This window comes from Cucurbita maxima, unplaced genomic scaffold (assembly GCF_002738345.1).
Source record: "Cucurbita maxima cultivar Rimu unplaced genomic scaffold, Cmax_1.0 Cma_Scf00024, whole genome shotgun sequence".
NCBI classification, from domain to species: Eukaryota; Viridiplantae; Streptophyta; class Magnoliopsida; order Cucurbitales; family Cucurbitaceae; genus Cucurbita; species Cucurbita maxima.
The window spans coordinates 3,170,240-3,191,954 of record NW_019272040.1 but is presented as its reverse complement, the minus strand read 5'-3'; the positions used below and the strand labels follow the sequence as shown (position 1 = coordinate 3,191,954).

Genomic DNA, 21,715 nt, shown 5'->3' with positions numbered 1-21,715 from the left:
TTGAAATAATGGTACCATAAATAGTGTTCAATTGACTTCAAGTGTAGAATGGTAAAGAAAATAGAATGAAGTTTTCTTTTTCTTCTTTCACATGTTGAAAATGTTCGGTTATGAGGAAACACAAACGAATATAAAACTTCCCTAATGAAATGAATTTGAACTCCTTATAAAATTATTTTCGTAATAAAACATTTTGAATAGCTGTCAATCTCAATATATCTCAACGGGCTAAGACACATCTTTCAATTAAGAGGTTAGAGATTCAAATCTTGGCTAAGGCACATCTTTCAATTAAAGGTTAGAGATTCAAATCTCACAAAGGTCGAACAAAGGTCGCATGGTTAGAAATTCTAACGGACCCAACTTCAAATGGTTAAAATATTTTATTTAAATTTTAAAAAATGAATTTATAAATTTGGAACCATTCAAGGCTGATCAAATTATAGAAATACATTTCTCATAGATACATCAAGTGTTGGGGATACAGTAAAAAGATGTTAAAATTATAAAAAGTGCCCTCCTCACCACCAAAGAAAAAACCTTTAAGGTTCTCCAGCAGCTTCTGTTCCATAATTCCAAAGTAGACCAATCTCACCTCTGATCAAACCCAAAACAACAGTAACACCTGCATGTAAATCAAAACGAACGAGGTAAATTTAAGATTTGGGATATGATCTAATAGAAAAAAAAAAGAAAAAAAAAAAAGATGCAGAATAAGATAACAAAACTTGTTACCCAGAGTGCATGGAACTAGATAAAGGAGTGCAGGTTGGCCATGTCCATTCATTAAATATAAGCCCAAATACGTAAAGAAGAGACCTGAAAAAGGTTGATCCAATATCATTAAAGGGACTAAAATAATCAGTTCTTGTAAACTATATAATTTAGACACAACTAGATTTCAAGTCTATGTTAATCAACTTGTTACAAAGAGAGTTTACACATATATCTAAACTTTTTTTTTTCCTTTTTTTTTTTTTTATAAAAATAAGTTAAGAGCTAAAAAATAATTACAAAACATCTTTGCCGCCACCAAAACTATAGGGGACTATCTCAATCTCTCTGAAATGAAAAAGATAATCGAAAAAAACATAAGTACAAAACAAACTTTACTAGAAAAGATAATCGAAAAAAACATGAGTACAGAACATAACTATTAACAGTTTCATATCCAACGAGTAAACATGCTGAAAAGATAATCGAAATGAAAAAGATAATCGAAAAAAACATGCTGAAAAGGTCCTCACCAGTTCCATATCCAACGAGCAACCAAGGAAAATATCTATTACACTTCTCTTTCTTCTCTGCTTTGTCAAATCTGGGTTAACAAACCAACATAAGAGAATGAACTAATAAATTGGGGAAAAAAAAAAGTTTAACATAAGTACAGAATATAACTATTAACAGTTCAAAATGGTAAACATGGTTATATTTTCATCATTCAATATCAACATGCAAGTCCTGCATATCATTCGATCTGTCCTCCAAGGTCTAGAATTTCAGCTAGTTTAACTTCATCTTGATGGCATTAACATATGATATGTGCAATTATCGAAGTGGGTACCTACACTCTCTTAGAGAATGGAGCTGTAATTTAAAGATATTATTTCTGTTTTCTTTTTTAAGACACGGACTAATTGCATAATTGCTTAATTTAGGGATCTTTGATAAATCTTCCTATTCTTTTTTAGACAGAAAACGTGGGAGCAATGTGGGAGTGAGGTTACCTCCAACCTCAAGGGAAGGAAGTAGATGCCTTAGTTTGATCAAATGTGTATAAGATTTAAAGAGAGGAAGTAATGACTTCTAGGATTGAACATAAGTAGATAAATGCTTCAACTTAGAGTTAAACAAGAGGGCTTGTTTAAATAAATGGAGAAATAAGGATTTATAGAAATATCAATCTACCGTTCAAATATCAACAAAATTGCATTATGATTTAGAACTTCCATCTTGTAGATTGTTCAATGATATGCATCACGGCTTGCAAAAAAATCTTACACAGAAACTGTCCTGTGTTATAATAGTGGCATTGTAATGTAAGTGACATCAGTACCTGTGTGTAAACGAAACAAGCAAACCAGGGAAGAGTATATCTCCAAATCCAATCATATCGAAGCCGCCCCAAGGGTCAAAGGTGCGAGGAACTCTCAAGAGCATTGGAATGGCTTCCCCACCACTATTGTTCCCGCGGGCAACCTGAAAAAGTTACAAACATATCCAACACGATAAATTTCATTCCATGCATTTTGGGAATTATAAAGTGGGCTAGTGGAACTTTTGAAGTAGAAAGAAATTGCATGAGATGTACAAACTAACCCCAGTAAATATATAGTTAAATATTTTAATCTAACCCCATTAAACATCTTAACAATATTCCTTGTGAAAACACAATAAATTACATTATCAAGTACTTTATTTCAAGTAGATTTTTTTTTTTTCATGAATAAGAGTAAGGATACAGAAGAATAAGATCTGCCAAAAACAAGCAACAAAAAAGAAAATTTTCCTATTCAACAATCATTTCTATTTGGAAGTGGCAAAGGTAGTTGATTGTGTTGATTTGAAGCACTGGTGCCTTGATTCTTTCGGTTAAAAGAACATTAAATCCTACAAGAAAGGCCTCAGTAGTTACAAATAACTTGGATTGAATATCCAACAAATAGTTTGGATAAAGAACACCTTCGAGAAGCTTTGATATTGCTATTGGTAAGCTCAGAACAATCCAACCAAATAGTGGATTTTTCTTTAAAAAATCCATTAGAAACTCTACAATCAAATATCCAAAAGAGTAGCCTTGGATACTTTAACCCACAATATATTATTTGGCTTTGTGAGAGAGAGCTGGAATGATAGCTGAAGGATATTCATAATCGAGCTCTTACGTTCACCAAACAAAAGTAAAGTGGATTTAGAAGAAAGACGAAAGAAAAGGAAAATCTATTTCATAACTGCAGAAGCCTAATATGTGGAGGAAATCTATATTTCATATCCTGTACAATCATAATCAGTTTTATCTTCTAGCTAGATTAGACTTCTTAGCAAGATACGATCAACAAGTCAGTTTCCAAATATAGTGCCAGAAAGAAAGAATAGTAAACCCAAGCAAGAAAAATACTCAACATACAACAAGAGAACCCAAAAACATAAGGCTTTCAATACAGGTGACATACAAAACATGCCACTTGAAACCACACTATGTTCGTTTAATAGTCTCTTATTGAGTGTCTATCATTACACTACTTGAATTTGATTGGAAATTAAGTTCGAAGTAAATATACAGAAAAAATCATATACTTACCGCAATCATTACACTTTCTTGGAATATTACTGGGGATATGAACACCCAGAAGATGTCATAGACAAATGCACAGCAAAGAAGTACCGTTGCTACCTGAGATAATTAAAGATTGTAAGGGCCTTGAAGCAGTATATGAACCAAATGGATGAACTTGGGATACCTTAATATTAGGTAATCGGGACATCTGCAAGACTGTTATCATCAGGCAGATACCCTATTAAGAACATAAAATTTAAAATGTAAGCATTGAAATAGATCAAATAAAGAGTGAAGCAGCAAAGTTACAGAAACATGAGGCTTAAAACACAGGTGACCTTAGAACGAGAACAATTTGAACGGAATGTAAAATTAAGTAAAATGGCTACACCAGTGATTGCACATGAACAATTTAAACGAGAAAAATGGGGTCAATCATGAAAATGACAATAAAATTAAAGACTAATAAATCAGCTCACATTGATATTAGAACTTTTGGACAAGAAACAACATAATCTATACCAATCATATAAGTCACAATCTCAAAGCCAAGTAATATAGTTTATGGCTTACCAAATTGACTACTAGACGATGCTGGTGAAAATTAAGACAATCTTTTAAAGAAAACTAAATAAAACTTTCACTCAAATTTATGTCGCGATCCGAATAAACATGCAAGCATGCCATTCTGCTTGATAACTTCTCATCCCACTAAAGTTGTACAATGCACATGAGACGTGAACAAAGGAAATAGAAAGGTCAAAGGAAAAAATTCCAAATAACTTTTCAGAGCAAAATACAAAAAGTCAATCAGGAAACAAACAGAACGTAATAGAATCTTCAAAATACATAAAATCCAATATATTAGTTACACAAACAAAAAAGAAATGGCCAATTTCGCCCTCCATACACTCAAAATAAACCAGGACTGGCCTACAAAATCATATTGGAGCAAGTGAACAAACCAATTTGAATTCAAATGATTTCTCATCTCCAAGGAGAAAAGTAGATATAGGGCCCTTTTATTTCCACAAAATATGCTCGAAACAACTCTCGCCATCAGTGAATACGATGACTAAGAGATTAATTAGAAGAACAAAAGAAAGCAAAAAGGATACTTACAAGAATATTTTGGCCAGCCCAAGAGTATGATGAACGTCGATTCAGAGTCCAGACAGCAGCAAATGTTATACAACAAAGCAGCACAACAAATGAAATAACAGAGATTTCCCCTATTAAAGGCAAATTCAGAGTCTTCTTCCCACAATTTTTGCATCTACTGCTCAAATGAATGATATAAACAAGAAAAATTATAGAAAGAAACCATATAAACAACTCATAAGTTGTAGGAATAAATATGCAAGCAAACATACCTCAATATAAGTCCTAATATACAGGAATGCATACCCTGCAAGGTAAGCCTTCACAAGTTATTAAAGACATTAAAGAGCTGTGATAAAAACACACTAAAAGACAACCCATTAAAAAGAAAATATTTGAATGGAATGTGGACAGAAACTACTCTGATCAGAAAAACTATAATATCCCACGGTAAGACCCTGTTAAGTATCAAAATTCAAGTGGACATTCAAAAATCGTGCATGCACAAAAGAGAATGCAGCAAGTTTTAGAAAGTCCAGTGAATGAACATTTTGAAGCGGACTTGTTTAACTAAATCAAATTTATCTCTGTTAGATTTTAGCCTAGTCTTTAACTTTCAGTTATTAGTCAATCTTTCCTTATTATTATTATTTTTTTTAACAAGGAACAAGACTATGAAAAGAAGTTAATGCTCAAAGATACGAACTCCACACAGGAATGATAAAGCAACAAAAACAGTAAACAATAGACTATAAAAAAAGCAATACAAGAACGAAACCCATAAATAAAATACTATAAAGGATATATAGAGGCATTCTAATTGAGACCAATATCCTGAAGCAAAAATCCCAAACAACTTGGACAAAGAACACCAAGATGAGGCCACCAGACGAGATGTTTCAAAATGATCCACCCACGCAAGATTTTTGCTCTAAAAAACTCTTTGATTCCATTCCAACCATAACTCCAAAAGATAAGCTTTGATTGCATTCATCCAAAGGAACTTGGCCTTAGAGTTTAAGAATGTCGGCCAATATGAGAGTTGAAAGATGTTGCAACAGAAGGCATTAGAAAAAAACCCAATGCAGATTTAACAGCGAAAACAACTTGAACCAACCAAGTCTAACATACGAGCAATTAAAGAAAATATGGTTGATAGAATCTTCATCCTAAAGACATAAGGCACAAACTGATGACAGTATGCAATGAGATGGATTCTTCTTCTGCACAACGTCTGAAGTATTAAATTCCCATTGACCATAATCCACGAAAGAATATTTGTTCTTTTAGGACTCTTGGTCTTCCACAAACCTGAATACAACTCTTTATGCATGGGTGAGGAAGACGTCAAATAGTTAAAGATTTCACCAAAAAAAAAAACCCCGAAGAATCATAGACCACCGTTTAAAATAATCCTAATACAAGGAATCACATCTGAAATATTAAGTAGCAATGCCTGATAATCGTCAATCTCCTCATCTTTCAATAACCTTCAAAAAATAAGGTTCCAAGTACCAGTTTAGATATCCCAATGAGCTGAAACAGAATCATTTGGAGAAGAAGAAATAGAATACAACCAAGGAAAAATGTGCTTTAATTCTGGACGATTCAACTAAGTATCTTCGCTAAATCGAATCTTCCTTCCATTACCCAAATTGAAGTGAGCAAGTAAATCAAATTGCTGCCAAATTTAAAAAATGATCATCCATGGATTACGAAGGCTTAAAACTCCTTTAGAGCCAGAAATCCAACCAAAATTACTAGAACCATAGATACTGACTACAATACTTTTCCAAAGCAATTGAGGTTCCAACATAAACCGCAAGCCCAATTGGGCTCCAATTCCAAGAACACCATCTTTTTGAGTCTTTGCAACAAAATTGCATCTAACCAAGTGTGCTACCCTCATTACATTCCCAAACGAACGATGGTAAAATTCTATCAAGCTTACGCTAATTGAAGGCGAGGCAATAAGAATAATAACAAATAAAGGAATAGTAACAGCCAACAAATAAACTTCTTTTGGGACTGAATACAGCTAAGGAAAAGCAACATTCAACAAATCAACTTCCTTCGAAGCAATGCTTGAATCCAATGGAACAATTGAATCTATCTCTTCTAATGTAGTAAAGTTATGTTCCACTTGCTGAAATTCATCATCAAGCCAATAGGTTTTTTCTCTCTACCCAATGGACCCAACCATAGCCACAGATGTCGAACCTAACCCAAGTCACTGCCCTCACCCAATCTAGTCGCATTGCCACCAGTACTATTTGTCGTCAACAGACTACCATAGACTAATCGCCTTTGTTGTGTCCTTGTACACAATCTCAATTCAGCATCCGTCCTCGTTCTCAATCTTATTCTTTGGGTCTAGTTTGTGAAAGATCTTTTATCTCCATGATTGGTTAGCTTCAGTAGCCCGTCGTGGCCACTTCCACTGTCAACACCGACTTCTTCCTTAGTCATTGATTTTGCACTGTCTATCAATTTCATTGTCATTCATTTGGCAACCGTCCGAAGGACTCTCAACTTCATATTTTGCCTTTCTTTTCGATTATTTATTTATTTTCTTTTGTTATGGCTGAAAGGAGTTGCTGTGTTGATAATAAGTACTTTAGCATTTAGTTTTAAGATGGTGTCTTCTTTGTTCAAGATGTGAAGAACAAGATGATTATTCCTTCATCGTTATCATATTTACGCTGGTTGTAAGGCTTGCTTGTAGATCTTTTGCTTCTTCCAGTGTCTAAGAACTTTCTCAAGCAAACTAGAGATGATAGTGGTACAACTCATTTGTCAAAATGAAGGTTTTGTTTTGGCTGGTTCATAGATTACATTGTTTAGCCACCTTCTGGAGGATAAAAGCTGATTCGAGTCTTTGTGAATTTCTTATAAAAAGGTTGGTATATTTTTTGGGAAATGTTAAAAGACTTCCTCAAGAATTCTCATGTTTCAAAGGATTTAGTTAAATTGTCTTAAAAGAGATTTTTTTTTTCTTTCGGTTGTAGTGTGGGGGATGTATCCAAAGAACATAAATGAAAAGCTGAGGATTGGGTTTCCAGCCAAGGAGATCTCAATAGATTTTTTAAGTAAGGCTGAAAAGTTCCATTTCTGATTCTCACTGGGTTTGAAAGACAAAGAAGTGGTGAAAAAAATTCAAAGAGCTCATGGTTGTTTTTAGATTGTATGCTCACAACAATTAGAAGGAGATTAAAAATGCTTTGGAAGATCACTTTAAGAACTCTGCTTCAATTAATCCTTTCCAGGCAGACGAGGCTTTACTAAATTTTAAGGGTGGAAACTCATCCAAGGCTTTTGATTTTGAAAGTAATTAGAGACTCTATGGTGATTAACATTTGCTTATCTAAAGGTAGCCTCAAGAAAAAGCAAAGTCATTTGAATTTTCTTGAAGGTTGTGTAATGGATCTCCATCAAGAATTTGTTTCTAACCTTTTGGGATCGTAGCACGTTTGAATCTATTTGTCATAACTTTGGTGGTCTTGAGAGTATATCTTCCAAGACTCTTAATATGTTAGATTGCAATGAGGCTTGTATAGAAGTCAAGAAGAATTTGTGGTTTTCTTCACGCTTCAATAGAAATCATGGATTAAAAAATAGGGAGAATATGTTTATTAGATTTGGTGCTGTCACTACCTTAGATCCTCCAAATATCATTATCAGAATGACAATCAAAATGTAGATTGAATAGGCACCATTCTGCATTCTCAGGCAATAAATAATTATATAAAATTATAATACTTGAAGAAGAAAATGTGATGATAGCATCCAAGGCGAGGATCAAGTAGGAAAATGAACTATACTTCCAAAATGGTGTTCATTTTCTCACAACAAAGAATTAGTATCCTAGTTTAGGACAAATCTCAAAACATACATGCAAGAGTTATGTCATTACCTCAACACCACCAATGCAGAACATTATAATCAACAGCCAAACGAACCACGAGGACATAAAGAAATATAGCAGCACCAAGAAACTAGATGCCGAAATGACAAATACTACTGCACTCTGCACATTAATATCCAGAGTTTCATTATCAAAGTCATCTTTGGCTGCTTCGATATTGGAAGGTCCCTGGTCAAAGAAAATAAAAAGAGAGAGAGAAGTTCGTAAGATAAAAAAAAGGCATAATTTCAAGAGAAAAGGGATGGCATCCCGAAAGAAAATTTATCAAAGTGAATGGTAGGAAAGTAAAATAATCTACCATGGAAAAATAATTTTTATTTTTTAAGCCAACACATTAAAGACCAATTTCATAGTGATGTGTAATCTACAAATAGACTGTAGATTCTTCAATCTAGAGTTACCCGGAAACAAACATCTATTCCTCATAGCAAAGCAACCTACGTCATCTAACCATGAGTTGCAGAAAACCATGAAAAAAATAAAATAAAAACTGAGTACTCATTCAGATGCATGATCTTGACATCAATCAAAGCCTTAATTGTGGATGAAACAATGAGAAAATTTTCAAGACTTGCTTTACACCTAGAAGCAATATTTTGTTCCCCCACAACGATGAATTATGAGTGCACCTTTGGTGATAATTCATTATAGCTCTCCTCGGTCTGCTGAGCAGTGATGTCTGACCAAAGTGTAGCACATGCAACTGTTCCAACAGACATCATCCACAAAAACACAACAGAGAAGTCCACAACTGGTCGCTTTGGAGCATATAATAGAAGTTCCACTGTAAGGACAAAGGTAATTAGAACTTAACACGTTGGAGAACAAAATTTATCAACAAGATAATTATTTGAATGTCACTAATTCCAGTAATGATTTGTCACTTTGCCTTCCATACAGTGTTTACTTAGGTTGGATTCTTCACCAGCATCTTCAAGGTGAAGAAGGCAAAAGAAGAAAAAAGGAAGTGAAGTGATGATTAAACTCTCATGGTGCTCGGTCACCTTTAATTCTCATTGTGGTTGATCACCTGCATAAGGAAACCCAATTTATTCCCTTCTTAGAAAAGTAATCCCAATGTATTCCCCTTTAAAAACCATATACTTCTCATATAGCACCCAAATCTTTTCTTTGATGGGTTGTTCGCCATCTTGGCCTAAGCCAAGGAAAGATTTTTGTGAGTTCTTTTTTCCTTGAATAATTACTTAAATATCAGGGTACTTAATTCAAGTGAAGAACAATGTATCAATCCCCTACTTGATTTAGCAAACAAAGGTTGATAATTGTGGTTTGAAAACCAAATTATGATACTAAACAATGGCTCCTACTCTTAAACAGTGGTCTCAATGGATAGCTTGGCCAGAGATAAATTAAACAGCACCTCTAATCATACATCATACTTCCAGTTGACTCCATTTAAGGTGTTATATGGGCAAGCCCCTTCTTCCATTCTTCCATGTATAATGGTGTCACCTATAACAGAGCAACTGGCTCAAATTCCTTTGAGAGAAGTTAGTTCTAAGATCTGAGGCCATCATAAGCATCCCAAAGATTTTGAGCTAGGTGCCCTCTCATTTAGCAGGATTCAAGTCAATCATTTTGGCATATTCATCTATATTGACAAAAAAGAACCATCTTTAGCTTAAGATTTAATCTTAAATATGAAATACCGAGTAAACCAGAGCACATAACGTGATAATTTTAAAATTTCATAACGTGATAATTTTAAAATTTTTCATTAACTTTGAAAATGCATGAATAGAAAGGCTCACCTCTCTTGCCGTCGGTTATAGATTTTGTAATAGTTTCTCCGCTGCTCTTGGGAAGCATCACAACAGGAATAGAAATGTTAAGGGCAGTGTCTTTTTCAGAACAGACCATCTTGTAAAGATCTAGGTCAACAGTAAAACAGTTTACAAATTCAATATCTAAAAGTCAGGCCGTTAACTTCTTCATAAATTTAAATGACATTTTCAGATTATTCAACCAAGCATTGTGAACATAGATGAAGAGTTAATAACACTCATGCTAAACTACAATTCTTATCCGCCTTAGACAAATTTATCATGCGCTGAAAACAACACAAATAATTAAAAAGTCCAGATAAAATAATATATGAGGAAACGTCCGTACATTCAAGATTAAAAGGCTTGGTACACACAAGCAAGTTATCTCGGTCCAAAATATAGGGATTGTGTATTTTTCTCTTTTATTTGTTCCCTTTTAAATTTAAAGTATACTTCTGTTAAAAAAGAAAAAATTCATTGATGTATGCATTACGAAAGAGGGGAGAAAAGGGAGTGAAGTGGGGCTAAAACAGCTAGAGGTGTTTGGTTGCAATCGGGATGGGGGATTGGGGTTCTTCATAGAAGGTGAGATCAAGGGCTAAGTGAAGATGTTGGAGGGTTTAATCAAGGGGAGGAGTTCTAGGATGAGAAAGAGTGGTCAATCGAAAGGCTAGCGGGAGAGTCCTTTGTGTCCGATTCTACAAAAGTCAAAGGGTTGGTTGAAGTGGATCCCATAAACCCTAATCGTAAATTTGTGGGCCCTATCGAAAGAGAGATCCGAGGGATAACTGGGGTTGATCGATTCAGGTGAAAGGCGCGTGAGCAAAGTTTATTTCCTTTTGAAAATATGCCTGAAAATTTAGGGAAGGATTTTAGTGATTGAGGATAATCCTTGGTTTTAAGGGAATTTTCCAAAATCAGTACCTTTGAAATTCAAATTATTAGTAGGTTGCTTCTCTCCCCTCTACAATCCACAATCACTAATGGTTGCTGCATTGCGAATTCTTCTCTGACAAGTGAAGAAGGCAACTTAATGATAATAGAATGAAACTAACAGAGTTAGATTTGACTTTGATTTGTGCCTCCATAAGACTGATCCTTACGTTTATATGACAGGAAATACCGATGAACCTCCACTTTTATCACCAATAAAACAGAATATTGGGCCTACCCACAGGGTAAAAACAAGGATTAGAATCTCAATCATTCGTCCATGAGAGTTTATCATACAGTCTTGTGGATAGGTATGCATTATACTCGAAGGGTAAAACTTCAACATATGACTGCCAATGAGGGTCCAATAATGGAATTGCCAAGAATGGGTTGTCACGAAGGTTACATCTTTCAGAAGGAGAAAAGTCAAAGCCACTCTTTGGGAAAGTTTTTGAAAAATAAATCTGATCAGATGTACAATGTCGAGCTCGAAATTCTAATATTCATTATATGATGTTAAATCACCAACCAACCCAAAATCTTAAGCTGCTGGGTTAGGTTAAATTTAATTATATCAACATTCTCCCTCACATGTGAGCTTCATCCAAGTTTATAGAAGGCTCAACAAATCAAATATAAAATTGGAATCACTAGAAGGCTCAACAAATCAAATATAAAATTGGCTCTGATTCCATGTTAAATCACCAATTAACCCAAATATTTAAGCTGATGGATTATGGTAAACTTAATTGTACCACAAGCCAAAATAGGGTTGTGGAATTGGATAAGAAAAGTCTAATTGGGCCAAAGCCCATGGGTATTGGTCATGGTCTTATCAAGCTCACACCCTCTAAGGAAACCCCCCAAGCCATTTGAGTGTTAGATCGTGGGGAGGACCCTCCAGCTAAGGCTAGTAGCTTGATTGCACCTAAGAATTGGAGTGGGCCTTCCCATTCGCCGCAGGTTGGGCCGTCGAATGAAGACTAAATATTTTAGAGAAACCAGGTTTGAGGAGGAGATGGGTCAGGTCGTGAATAGTTTTACGGAAATAAGAATGGAATCTGATGGTTACATTTCCGACCCATCCGTAGCCAGTTTTCCTAAAGATTAATATTTCCTTTCATTGCTGGTAATGAAGGAGTCTAATCAGTATAATCTTAAGTTATTGTTCGACAGGGAGGGGAGAGGAAGGAGCCTTTATACTAATTTTTCCAGCCATTTCTCCATTGCCAGAATCTTCTGGAGTTCATTCCTTCTCCCTTCCAGTTCTTTTTCGTTCATCTCCAAGCGCTATTCCAATATCTTTTCAGCCATTTTCTTGTGACTTCTCAATTCTCAACATTGTCTGATACTTTACTGATAAGTATCGTATGCATTCTTTTTGTGTGGCCAAAACAGTAACCAAAAGTGCGCAATTCACCCCACAAAAGTTCAACCAATTTGAGGGGCTGAAGGTCTCTCCAAAACACTACACCTTTTACAAGAGAACAAATGCCCCCTACATTCCCATCCGCCTATAATAAGGTGCGTCTTCTCTAACTAACTACCGACCCCTAGTTTCCCTTTTTAAAGCTTCCTCACATTCACATTTACATTAATTGACTTTTGACACTTCTTCACATATGCATTAACAATTGGAGTCTAACATACCCACTCTGTCCTCAAGTTAAATCTAGGAAAATAAAATACCTAATATGCACCCAACATAATATTTTATAGCTCTAGTAAAGTGTCAACCTTCGTTGTCATTTATTACCAACAGAGCTGAAGCACCCCCTGCCTGTGCAATTTCGGCCTTAATTGTGAAGTCACATTCACCACGTAAAGCCAAGGCAGCTGATCTAGATAGCTGCAGAGAGAGAGAGAGGGAAAAGAAAATACAAAAGTAAAGTAAATCGTAACTGTTAATGACTTGGGAAGACACGAGTGATTTGACATCAATTCAGGTAAGTAAAGTAAAACAAATAAACAATATCTTCATGTCTAAAATGTTAATTCAAAAAATTGAAAGGGCTAAACAGCCAAATCAAATGAATCAGCTAACCCAACATACTATGAACTAGTGAAACCACAATAACAGGTTCAGTTTAGAATTTAAAAATGAAATAAAATAATATATATTCCATGACCACACCAGAGTAGTTCTAGACTAGATAATGTCATGGACCAGTTCTTTTTTCATAAAAGAACCAACTTTCATTGAGAAAGAAATGAAAGAATACACAGGCATACAAAAGAACTAAGCCCACAAAAGGGGAGCCCCGAGTAAAACAAGACCTAAAGAGTAATTACAAAAAAGAAAAAAATCGTCACTAATGCCCAGAAAGAACATTAAACTTTGTTGGGGACCACGCTTCAAAAGGGTCCTTCTCAACTCCCCTAAAAGTTCCAATGTTTCACTCACCACAAAGGCCCCATGACAAAGCATACAAACCAACTCGCCACAAAAGCCTACCCTTCTCGCGAAAAGGCAGATGTAGGAAGAACTCCTCAATCATCTCTCGTGATATCTTTCTCTAGCTCACTAAAACCAAACTATCCAAAGAAATAATTCCAGACGGACCGCGGAAAATTGCAACTCCACAACAAATGATCCAGATCTTCCTCTATCTTCCAATAGAGAATGCAACAAAACGAGTTAACCAATGAAGGCATCTTTCTCATAGGTCTATAAAGTGAAAATTTTAACCTGTCAAGTGAAGAATTTAATCTCTATGGAATTTTCACTTTTCACAGATAAGAAAAGATAGACTCACTAGGGGGAGAGAGATTCAACAACCAACAAAAAAATAAGCTACATGAAAATCCCTTAGACGGGATGGGGATCCAACAATGAATATCCCTCTTCCCAAGCCTAACAGGAGCTCCTCAATCCACGAAAGAAAGATACAACATTTGTCGGTTCCCTATCAGTCAAAGCACAATGATACTCGTACAGTAAAAAATCCCACCAAAATTTACCTCAATAATCCAAGGAGAAAGGAGCATTTGTTCTTGGTGAATTCATATGCATTCTTTTATTGGGGTTGTGAGTTTGTGTACTTGCTTCTCCAAAACTTGCTTTCGAACATATTGGGAGAAGAGCACCCGTGCTCCCTAGAACAGAAAGGCAAACGGTGAACCCCTTCAATCAAAAAACCCATCAAAGACCCTGGCCGAATTCCTTGTGAGCTCCCTTCCTCCACCAAAAACCCTTCCTTTTAAGTCTTCTCTCTCACCATCAAACTAACTGTTGAAGATTTAAAGGATTTATAACCTTCATAAAAGAAGTGGATGGTCCAACCCATACCTTTACTCCTTTCCTAACGGCTTTGAACACCCAAACACAAAGGCCCATTCCATTTCCTAAGCATCTTTGACCGCTTTAAACTCACCTATCAATGCATTCCAGCCCTTGCTATTCAGACCCTCAAGATTTATTAAAAAAAAAGGCCTTCTGCATTCAAACTTCTCCAAGGACGAGAGGCCATATCTCCACTTCGAATTGGACAGAACTTGAAAGAAGATAAACTATTGAAACCAGTCCTCTTCTTCTCTAAAAACCTGACGAGTCACTGACCTTTGAAGCTTCCACAAGAAAGTCACGAACCCAAGCTACCATTCATCGCTGCTCATCCTTGTCATATTTTAGAGAGATATAGAGAGAGATTTACATCCGCCCTTCTAGCTTCAAACAAGCTTCCACATAAACAATGGGAAACGAATGTACCAGGTTTGTATTGCAATTAAAATCTTGAAACAGCGTGAAATGAATGTACACGGTTTCTAAATAGGTTCCTTTTGATTACGATTATATTGAGGTAGTGGAACCTGATTTGGCTGTATTTCCAGACTGGAAACTTACACTTGTTTCTAGCTCCATTCATCCAGCATATTTTGCAATATGCTTGAATAAGGTCATCTTATGGAATATGCATAGAATTTTATATAAGAAAAATATTGAACTTTGAAAAAAGTGAAGGCTACCGCTCATAATGGACAGTTTTCTAGTTGGCTAGTTGTTTCTATCTCAGTTCATCCTTGGTTTGTTTGGTTTGATTCCGCAAGATTTCAAGTCTCGTCATGGTGTTCTCTCTCCAGACCTTTGATGAACTTTTCTTCTTAAATTTACGTCTTACTTGGGATGCTTTCTTATTTTCTTTTGTTTTATCTTCTTTTTTTATTTTATTCTTGTTTTATGTATTCTCTCCCCTGTGAAGTTTGAATCTATTGAGAATTAGTCTCTTTTCATTTTTCGATAAAATAATTTGTTTGTTTCAAAAAAAGAAAAAAGAGTTACAAGTATTAATGATAATTTCTTCCAATGGACGCGTGAAAAATTATAAAACAGCGCTAATTAATATTATCATGATTATACAGAAGCATAATAAAACGTCTCAAACATAATCACTTAAACCTAAAGGTGATGTAGTTCTTTAGTTCCCCTGCTACTATCCCCTTTCCTTTTGTATAGCCGAGGGCTATTTCTGTTAATCAGTTCTGATTCGTTTGTTGGTTCTTAAGTTATTAAGTTGTTAAATTGTTAGTTAGAAGTTGTTTGGCTTCTGTCCACTAGTATAATACTGGTATACCCTTTTCCATCATTCAATAATAAATGTAATCTCTTCTTGGGTAACACACCAAAAGGTCAATTTTAACAATCAATGTAGTAAGAACAGTTATCATCACCTTTGAAGAACTAGAACAGCCATTTATAGGATTCATAAAAACAGCTGGCAATTTGAGATCATCTTCAGCCTGAGAAGGCAGCAAAGCCCCAAATCTTGCAGTTAAACCAACTAAGGTTTCACCTTCGGCATCATTAACCCAGATCTTAACTTTGACCTGAAGAATGTGCAACAAAAAGACAAATTTAGTTTCTTTACATGCTTAAAGCGAAACGTCTCATTATGATACTCATTCAGAAGTTCAAATGCTTAAGTTATATAAAAATAAAATAAAAAATATCACTAAAATGTGGCAGTCAATAATCACTTGTCAATCTTGTCTTCTAGCATAATTTTTTAAAAAATAAGAAAATACTTCCATCACCTCCCACTTGCTAAATGAGAACCCTCCCCTTATCAACTCTTACCTACAAAAAGCTCCTCATAATCCTCTCTAAATTCTTGCCAACAGCTAATGGAAACATGGAGCCTAAGCAAGAAGATGAAGGAAGTCAAAATTCACTCAAAACAAGATGAACAAAAGTAAGTCGACCCACCTTAAATAAGAAATTCTTCTCCCAAGTAAAAGTTGCTTTTTTAACATTTTTCAAAATGAGGTTCCTAAACAACAAACTCATAGGACTTTGACCAAGGAAGTTCAAAATAAGAACAAGGGATATAACCTATCTTGCAATCCACAAAAGAAGCCAATTAGCCAGCTTATAAGAATCAGAATTAATGTGCAGAACCAAACACTTGCTTCTATTATTCTTCTAGCTAGAAGTATATTTGGAAAATTACAAAATTCAGATAAGATTAATAATAGACTCTTCCTTGTCTGAGCAAAAAAGATATGTCATTAGGATACTGAAGATCCGATCAATGTAGGCTATCTTTCCCACTTTAATCCCCTGAATAATAATTTTCTCCACTCCCCCTGGAAACACTCTACTCAAAATATCCACAACCAACAAGAAAAGATAAGGGGAAAGAAGATCACATTTTATTAGGATTCTCGAGGCTAGAATCCAACCTCTCATCTTGCCCTTAACAAGGATAGGTAGAATGATCTCCTCTTAAAACCAAAGCATTTCTTCCAAAGCACTTTATTGAAGAAGTCCCTACACACGTGATCCTAAGTCTTTTCAAAATTGATCTTAGAGATAACACTCTCCTGATTATGGCTCCTATAATCTTCAATAGCTTAATTAGTAATAAGAGCTTTGTTCAACTCACGTCAATAACGGCTCCTTAAGAATAAAAAATCGCATTATGAATGACCTTCCTCAATCAATCGACCAAGACCTTAGCAGTTATTTTATATACACTCGTAATCAGACTAATGAACTTGAAATCCTTGGCTTTCCTCATCCTTACCTTCTTAGAAATAAGACAAACATAGATTTCATTCAAGGAGTCATCGTGAACCTCTCTCATAAAAAAATCACGAAGACCTTCTAGAAATCATCCTTGATGCAATCCTAGTCATCCTAGTAGAAGGAAATAGTGAAACCACCCTCCTAATCTCTTCCAAGGAGAAAGGAGATTCCAAAGCTTATTGATCCAAACCACTTTTACAAGAATCACCGTAGAAAATTACTGTTGTCATTAAAATTAAACAACAAAACAGGCGAAAGCAATTACTTCGTATCTATTTGTAGTCCTGAAAATAAACGCAGATGAAACTCAAAACCGTAATTTCAATCACATTGCAGAACGCTAGATGCTTAGCTAAATCCTTTCAGAAATCATGCGTAAGTCTCACACCACGATCATCCATCCCAAAATAAACAAACAAACAATAGGAATAGATACAGCCAACGGTAAAACGATCAGAACCGAAGATGCCAGATGAATGACAAACAACGGGTTTGGTTCTTTCTCCTTCCCCATAGAAGTTTAGCCAGCCTATTCTAACAATAACAGTACAATTACAATAACAAAACAAGAGAGGGTGGGAGTACCATTTCGAATGGATTATTGCAATTGCCGGACTTGGGAGCGGGGACATCCTCGGCGAAGACATACGATATACCGAAGAGAAAAAGGATAAACAGGATTGAAAAGAGATGGATATTTGGACATCTCGCCGGAGAAGAAGAGAACGCCATGTGAGTCCCCGTATTCCCTCGGATTCAGATGGTAAAACGGGTGGGAGGGGAAGAGGGAAGAATGCAACGGATGGCGTTTTCTTCCCCGTATCTTTTACCCGTTTGAAGAGAGCAAATTTGTAGTTTAAAAACGGAATTACAAAATTGGGGTTTTTTTTAAAAAAAAAATTAAATTATTAAAACAATCAAATTGTAATTGATAAAAATAGGGTTCCATAATTGTGTACGGTGCACATAATTTCCTCAAAATAGTTCGTTAAAACAATATTATTATTTTATTGTTGGTCTTTTATTTCAATTATATATTCAAAGTTTTTATATTTTAATTAATTAATATTCCTAATATCTTTTAACTTTTAATAAATTTTTAAAAAATAATAATAAAAGTCTTTTGCCGTACGCATTGTGGGAGGTATAAATAGAAAAGTTCACCATTTCCGCGCCAAAATTTCGAAAAGCCCCGCCATCTCTCGAAGAGATTACCCCAAGTGTTCTTCGGCGAGGGAAACAGCCAGACCGCGAATCAGCACAGGAAGAACAGGATCAATCCGTTCTTCCACAATCATGCTTCCATGGCGACCTATCATCGCTTTGCCTTCACACACAGGAAGGAGGAACGGTTTGCCTTCTCTGCTTCTCCAACCTCATCTCCGATCCCCTCTCTCTTCCACTGTTCACGTCTCCTATTTACTCTTCCAGTTCTCTCGGCCTTTTTTCTCAGCTTCCATTACTCCGCACCTTCCTCACTTTCCACTCTCACTTTATCGTCCCTTCCTTCATCGCCGTGCTCTTCTCCTACGACGATGATCCCATTGCTTGCCAAGTCACCGGTCTTGTTCACAAGCTCTGTGATGTGACTGAAACTGACGGTGATGGATCCATTTGCGATCATTTCATTGCCGGAGTTTTGGATCGGCTTCCTTATGCCATGTTGGCGTGGAGTCCTCGCCAAGTGTATATGGTAATGGTTCCCGTGTCTGTTTTGTATTTTCGTGCCGAAAGAGTGATGGATTTTTATTATTTCCTTGAAGCTTCATTGTTATGGAATGCTTTTAAATTATTGGACAAAAAAATTCCATGATCTAATTAAGAACAAAGATGTACTCGTATGAAATCTCGTGAGGGGAATCAAAAGAGGGAAATCGTCTTGCATTATGCATAGGTATTTATGACAAGTTCCGAATCCATCTTCACATGCAGCGAGGAGATATGTGGAGAGGTCCTCTATGTTCTGTACAAATTGTCCATAATTCAAATTTACTTTTTAGTTTTCCAACTTCTGGTCTTATGCTCATTAATACAGTAATAGACTTATTAATTGAATTATAAATTTATAAAGTTCTAACATAAACGTAGTCCCTTCAATCTTGCAGGAACAAAATGTACGATAAAGAATGATGGGGGTACTCAAACAGACAAAGAAATCGAAAATGTGTTTGTGGTTGACGATCAAGGAGAACTTTGTGAGTATCTTATTCACTTGATTCAATCAGATGCACACAAGAATAATATCCAACGAAATAGAGTTGTTTTTTTAGGGCTTTAGCAGAGAAAGATACCAACTAATCTTACCTGTACTACCCATTGATTCAAGTGAAGTAATAACCATTAAAAGTACATCAAATTTACAACAAACAAAACATATAAAACTCCCCACTGTAAAGCTCTCCTGGTTGTCAATGGCGGTCAAATCCCTAGAAAAAATTGATACAGGCACATGCATACCAAGCTATTTTATCTGGTTTTCAGTCCCATTCCCCCCTGGTTTTCACAAACTAGATCAATGAGTTCTTCATAAGTCCAAACTTTATTTTCCCTACCCATAAGTTCCAGGGAAGCGTATGCCTCTTCACAGTCTTTGAGGAACCTCCCTTTTCCAAATGCAGCTAAAACAAGCGAGTCGGTGTTTATTTCCACAGCTCTGGATAGCAAGTTCATCCTTCTCCATGCCTCTAAAATTCTGGTTCCATCAAAACTTTTGTTATTTGCATCTAATAGAATTCCAATGGTTACTATATCAGGTTTCACACGTCTTGCTCGTATTTCAGAGAACAGTGTTCTGAGCCGTTTAAAATCTTTCATTCTCAAATAAGCTAGAAGTAAAATGTTTGCAACAGTCACATTCCAAGTTTCATTAGCTTTGTCCATTTCCTGAACAACAGAGTCCATACCCCTTCGACTTGATAGACAAGCATGTGATAGAAGAAGCAGGCACCAAACAAGATCTGTCTTCCCAGCTTTGATGTGAAGATCAATACCCAAGGTCTCTATTCTTGAATACATATGGTTCTGAATATAAACGAGAGCCAATGTTCTGATTAGATCTTCCTTCATATTGGTCTTTGAGTCCAGGATCCTTCTGTAGAACATTTCCATTTTATCCAAGATACCAAATTTGGCATAAGCTTCCAACATGGCAACCAAGGTAGATGACTGTAAATCCATTCTTTTTGAAAGAATGCTTCGGTATAATCCTTCCATCTTTTTAAGCAAACCACCTTTGGAGAACTCTCTGATAAGCAAATTGTAAGTTATGTGGTCCGGAAAACATCCATCCAGTTCCATCTGTTTTAGACACTCGATCATCTCATCGTACATTCTATATTTTCCATAGGCTTCAATTAGGCCATCATAAGTATCAGCTTCTCGAATCATATTGATTTCTTTCATCTCATCAATGAAAAGCATAGCAATTTCAAACTTACCCCTTGCAGCAAAACCATGGATGAGCGAATTGTAAGTACCTAAAGATGGTCGAAGGCCAATACTTTTCATATCTTGAAATGCTGATACAGCATCCTCCATAAGACCATCTTGACTCAATAGAACTATTACTTTCTCATAGTTACTTTCATTGATCCGCGATCCCTCGATGCTCTTCCATGTATCAAATAGCTGCATAAAGTTTCAAAATTTCATTGGTCACAGGCACTAGAACTTGCAAAAGCACTTGGATCCAAGCCATTATATAGATCTTAAATGGTACTTAAGACCGAAGAAAATATATTGTTATTTGAAAAAAGAAATAGGATATAAGAATCTTATTTCTATCAACTTTTCCTGATTTACAGAAGATCAATGTAAAGCTTCATTAACATAAGAATCTTTGCATTCTATTTTGGTAGTTTGGGTTTTGGGGCTTTCGTTCTTGAAGTTTCTCAGTTGGATTATTGTTTTTTGGAGGAGGTCTTATCTCTCTTGTTTGGCTCTTTTTTATTCTTATGTTCCACTGTTGTGGTTGGAGTTTGCTTTGGAGTTGAGCTTTAGTTTGATGGGTCTTTTAGTTTCTTGGGCGTGCTCCTTTGTTTGTAATTGCTTTAGATTTTGTTTGTTTTCTGGTTCTTTTCCACTCCGCTTATGAGATTGCTTTGAACATTTTAGCATAGAATTAAATCATTACATATAAAACTAAGAGAAGCCAAAGAATATTTGAATCTAAAATCTTAAGAGACAAGCCGCACCTTAAGGATTTCATGGGATCTTGAAGCATTTCTGAGGAATTTAACAACGAGCCAGAAATGGTCTCTGTTCCAATCTCCATGGTGTTTAAGTAATAGCAAAGGGCAGGAATCCCTTTTCTGGAGGTCGGAGAGCAAAGCTTTTAGGGTATGGTGTTCGTGAAAAGTGTCGACTAAAAGAGTCGCATGCTTTGTAGGACTATGCGTTGGAACTGCGCGAGTGGGTAGGGATAGAAGAAGCTTGGTGTAGGGCTCTGGGAGTGGGATTCTGGAGTAGAGGCAGCTGCTGCCTTTATTAAGGTCAAAAGGGTGTGAAGAAGAAGAAGAAGAAGAAGAGTGTTTGAATCGGAGTCGGAAGGGGTCGTAACAACAATGGAGAACACAAGTTTCCATCGGGACGCTCATAAGCCTCCACCCTTAAATCTTAAATCTTAAATCTTAAATCTTAAAGCTATTAAAAAAAAAAAAAAAAAAAAA

General features: G+C 35.8%; 3 protein-coding genes across 7 annotated transcripts in view; 1 reads left to right on the top strand and 2 right to left on the bottom strand.

The window, feature by feature from the left end:
• Window positions 1–390: 390 nt before the first annotated feature.
• On the bottom strand, window positions 391–17,862 carry LOC111498120 (signal peptide peptidase-like 5). 3 transcript variants are annotated; one of them, XM_023149229.1, is made up of 15 exons: window positions 17,634–17,699; window positions 16,098–16,159; window positions 15,692–15,847; window positions 12,761–12,872; window positions 10,076–10,195; window positions 8,933–9,087; window positions 8,292–8,471; window positions 4,651–4,685; window positions 4,400–4,556; window positions 3,462–3,515; window positions 3,302–3,394; window positions 2,057–2,199; window positions 1,248–1,318; window positions 736–819; window positions 394–625 (listed from the first exon to the last, which is right to left on the bottom strand). In XM_023149229.1, exons 3-15 carry the CDS (start codon window positions 15,725–15,727, stop codon window positions 543–545), a joined length of 1,323 nt encoding a protein of 440 aa, XP_023004997.1. In that variant the 5' UTR covers window positions 15,728–15,847; window positions 16,098–16,159; window positions 17,634–17,699; the 3' UTR covers window positions 394–542. The 3 variants fall into 3 exon arrangements, with proteins under 3 accessions (XP_023004996.1, XP_023004997.1, XP_023004998.1); XM_023149228.1 differs by lacking the exon at window positions 16,098–16,159 and having other exon boundaries at window positions 391–625; window positions 17,634–17,862; XM_023149230.1 differs by lacking the exons at window positions 15,692–15,847; window positions 16,098–16,159; window positions 17,634–17,699 and adding an exon at window positions 13,985–14,963.
• A 614-nt stretch (window positions 17,863–18,476) lies between these two features.
• Window positions 18,477–21,715, top strand: part of LOC111498148 (protein TIC 22-like, chloroplastic) — a 7,040-nt gene continuing 3,801 nt past the window's right edge. For 2 of the 3 annotated variants that reach the window (XR_002720728.1, XM_023149267.1), the window contains exons 1-2: window positions 18,477–18,741; window positions 19,154–19,243. Coding sequence is in view for 1 of the 3 variants with exons in the window: in XM_023149267.1 (XP_023005035.1) it covers window positions 19,175–19,243 (69 nt within the window). In the remaining 2 variants the exon portion in view is untranslated. Of the gene's footprint in view, window positions 18,742–19,140; window positions 19,244–21,715 lie in introns of those variants that run through there. The other variant, XR_002720729.1, reaches the window with a different exon arrangement.
• Window positions 19,292–21,666, bottom strand: LOC111498121 (pentatricopeptide repeat-containing protein At4g14190, chloroplastic). The gene is made up of 2 exons (XM_023149231.1): window positions 21,242–21,666; window positions 19,292–20,675 (listed from the first exon to the last, which is right to left on the bottom strand). The coding sequence occupies exons 1-2, from the start codon at window positions 21,641–21,643 to the stop codon at window positions 19,515–19,517; spliced, it is 1,563 nt and encodes a 520-aa protein (XP_023004999.1). The 5' UTR covers window positions 21,644–21,666; the 3' UTR covers window positions 19,292–19,514.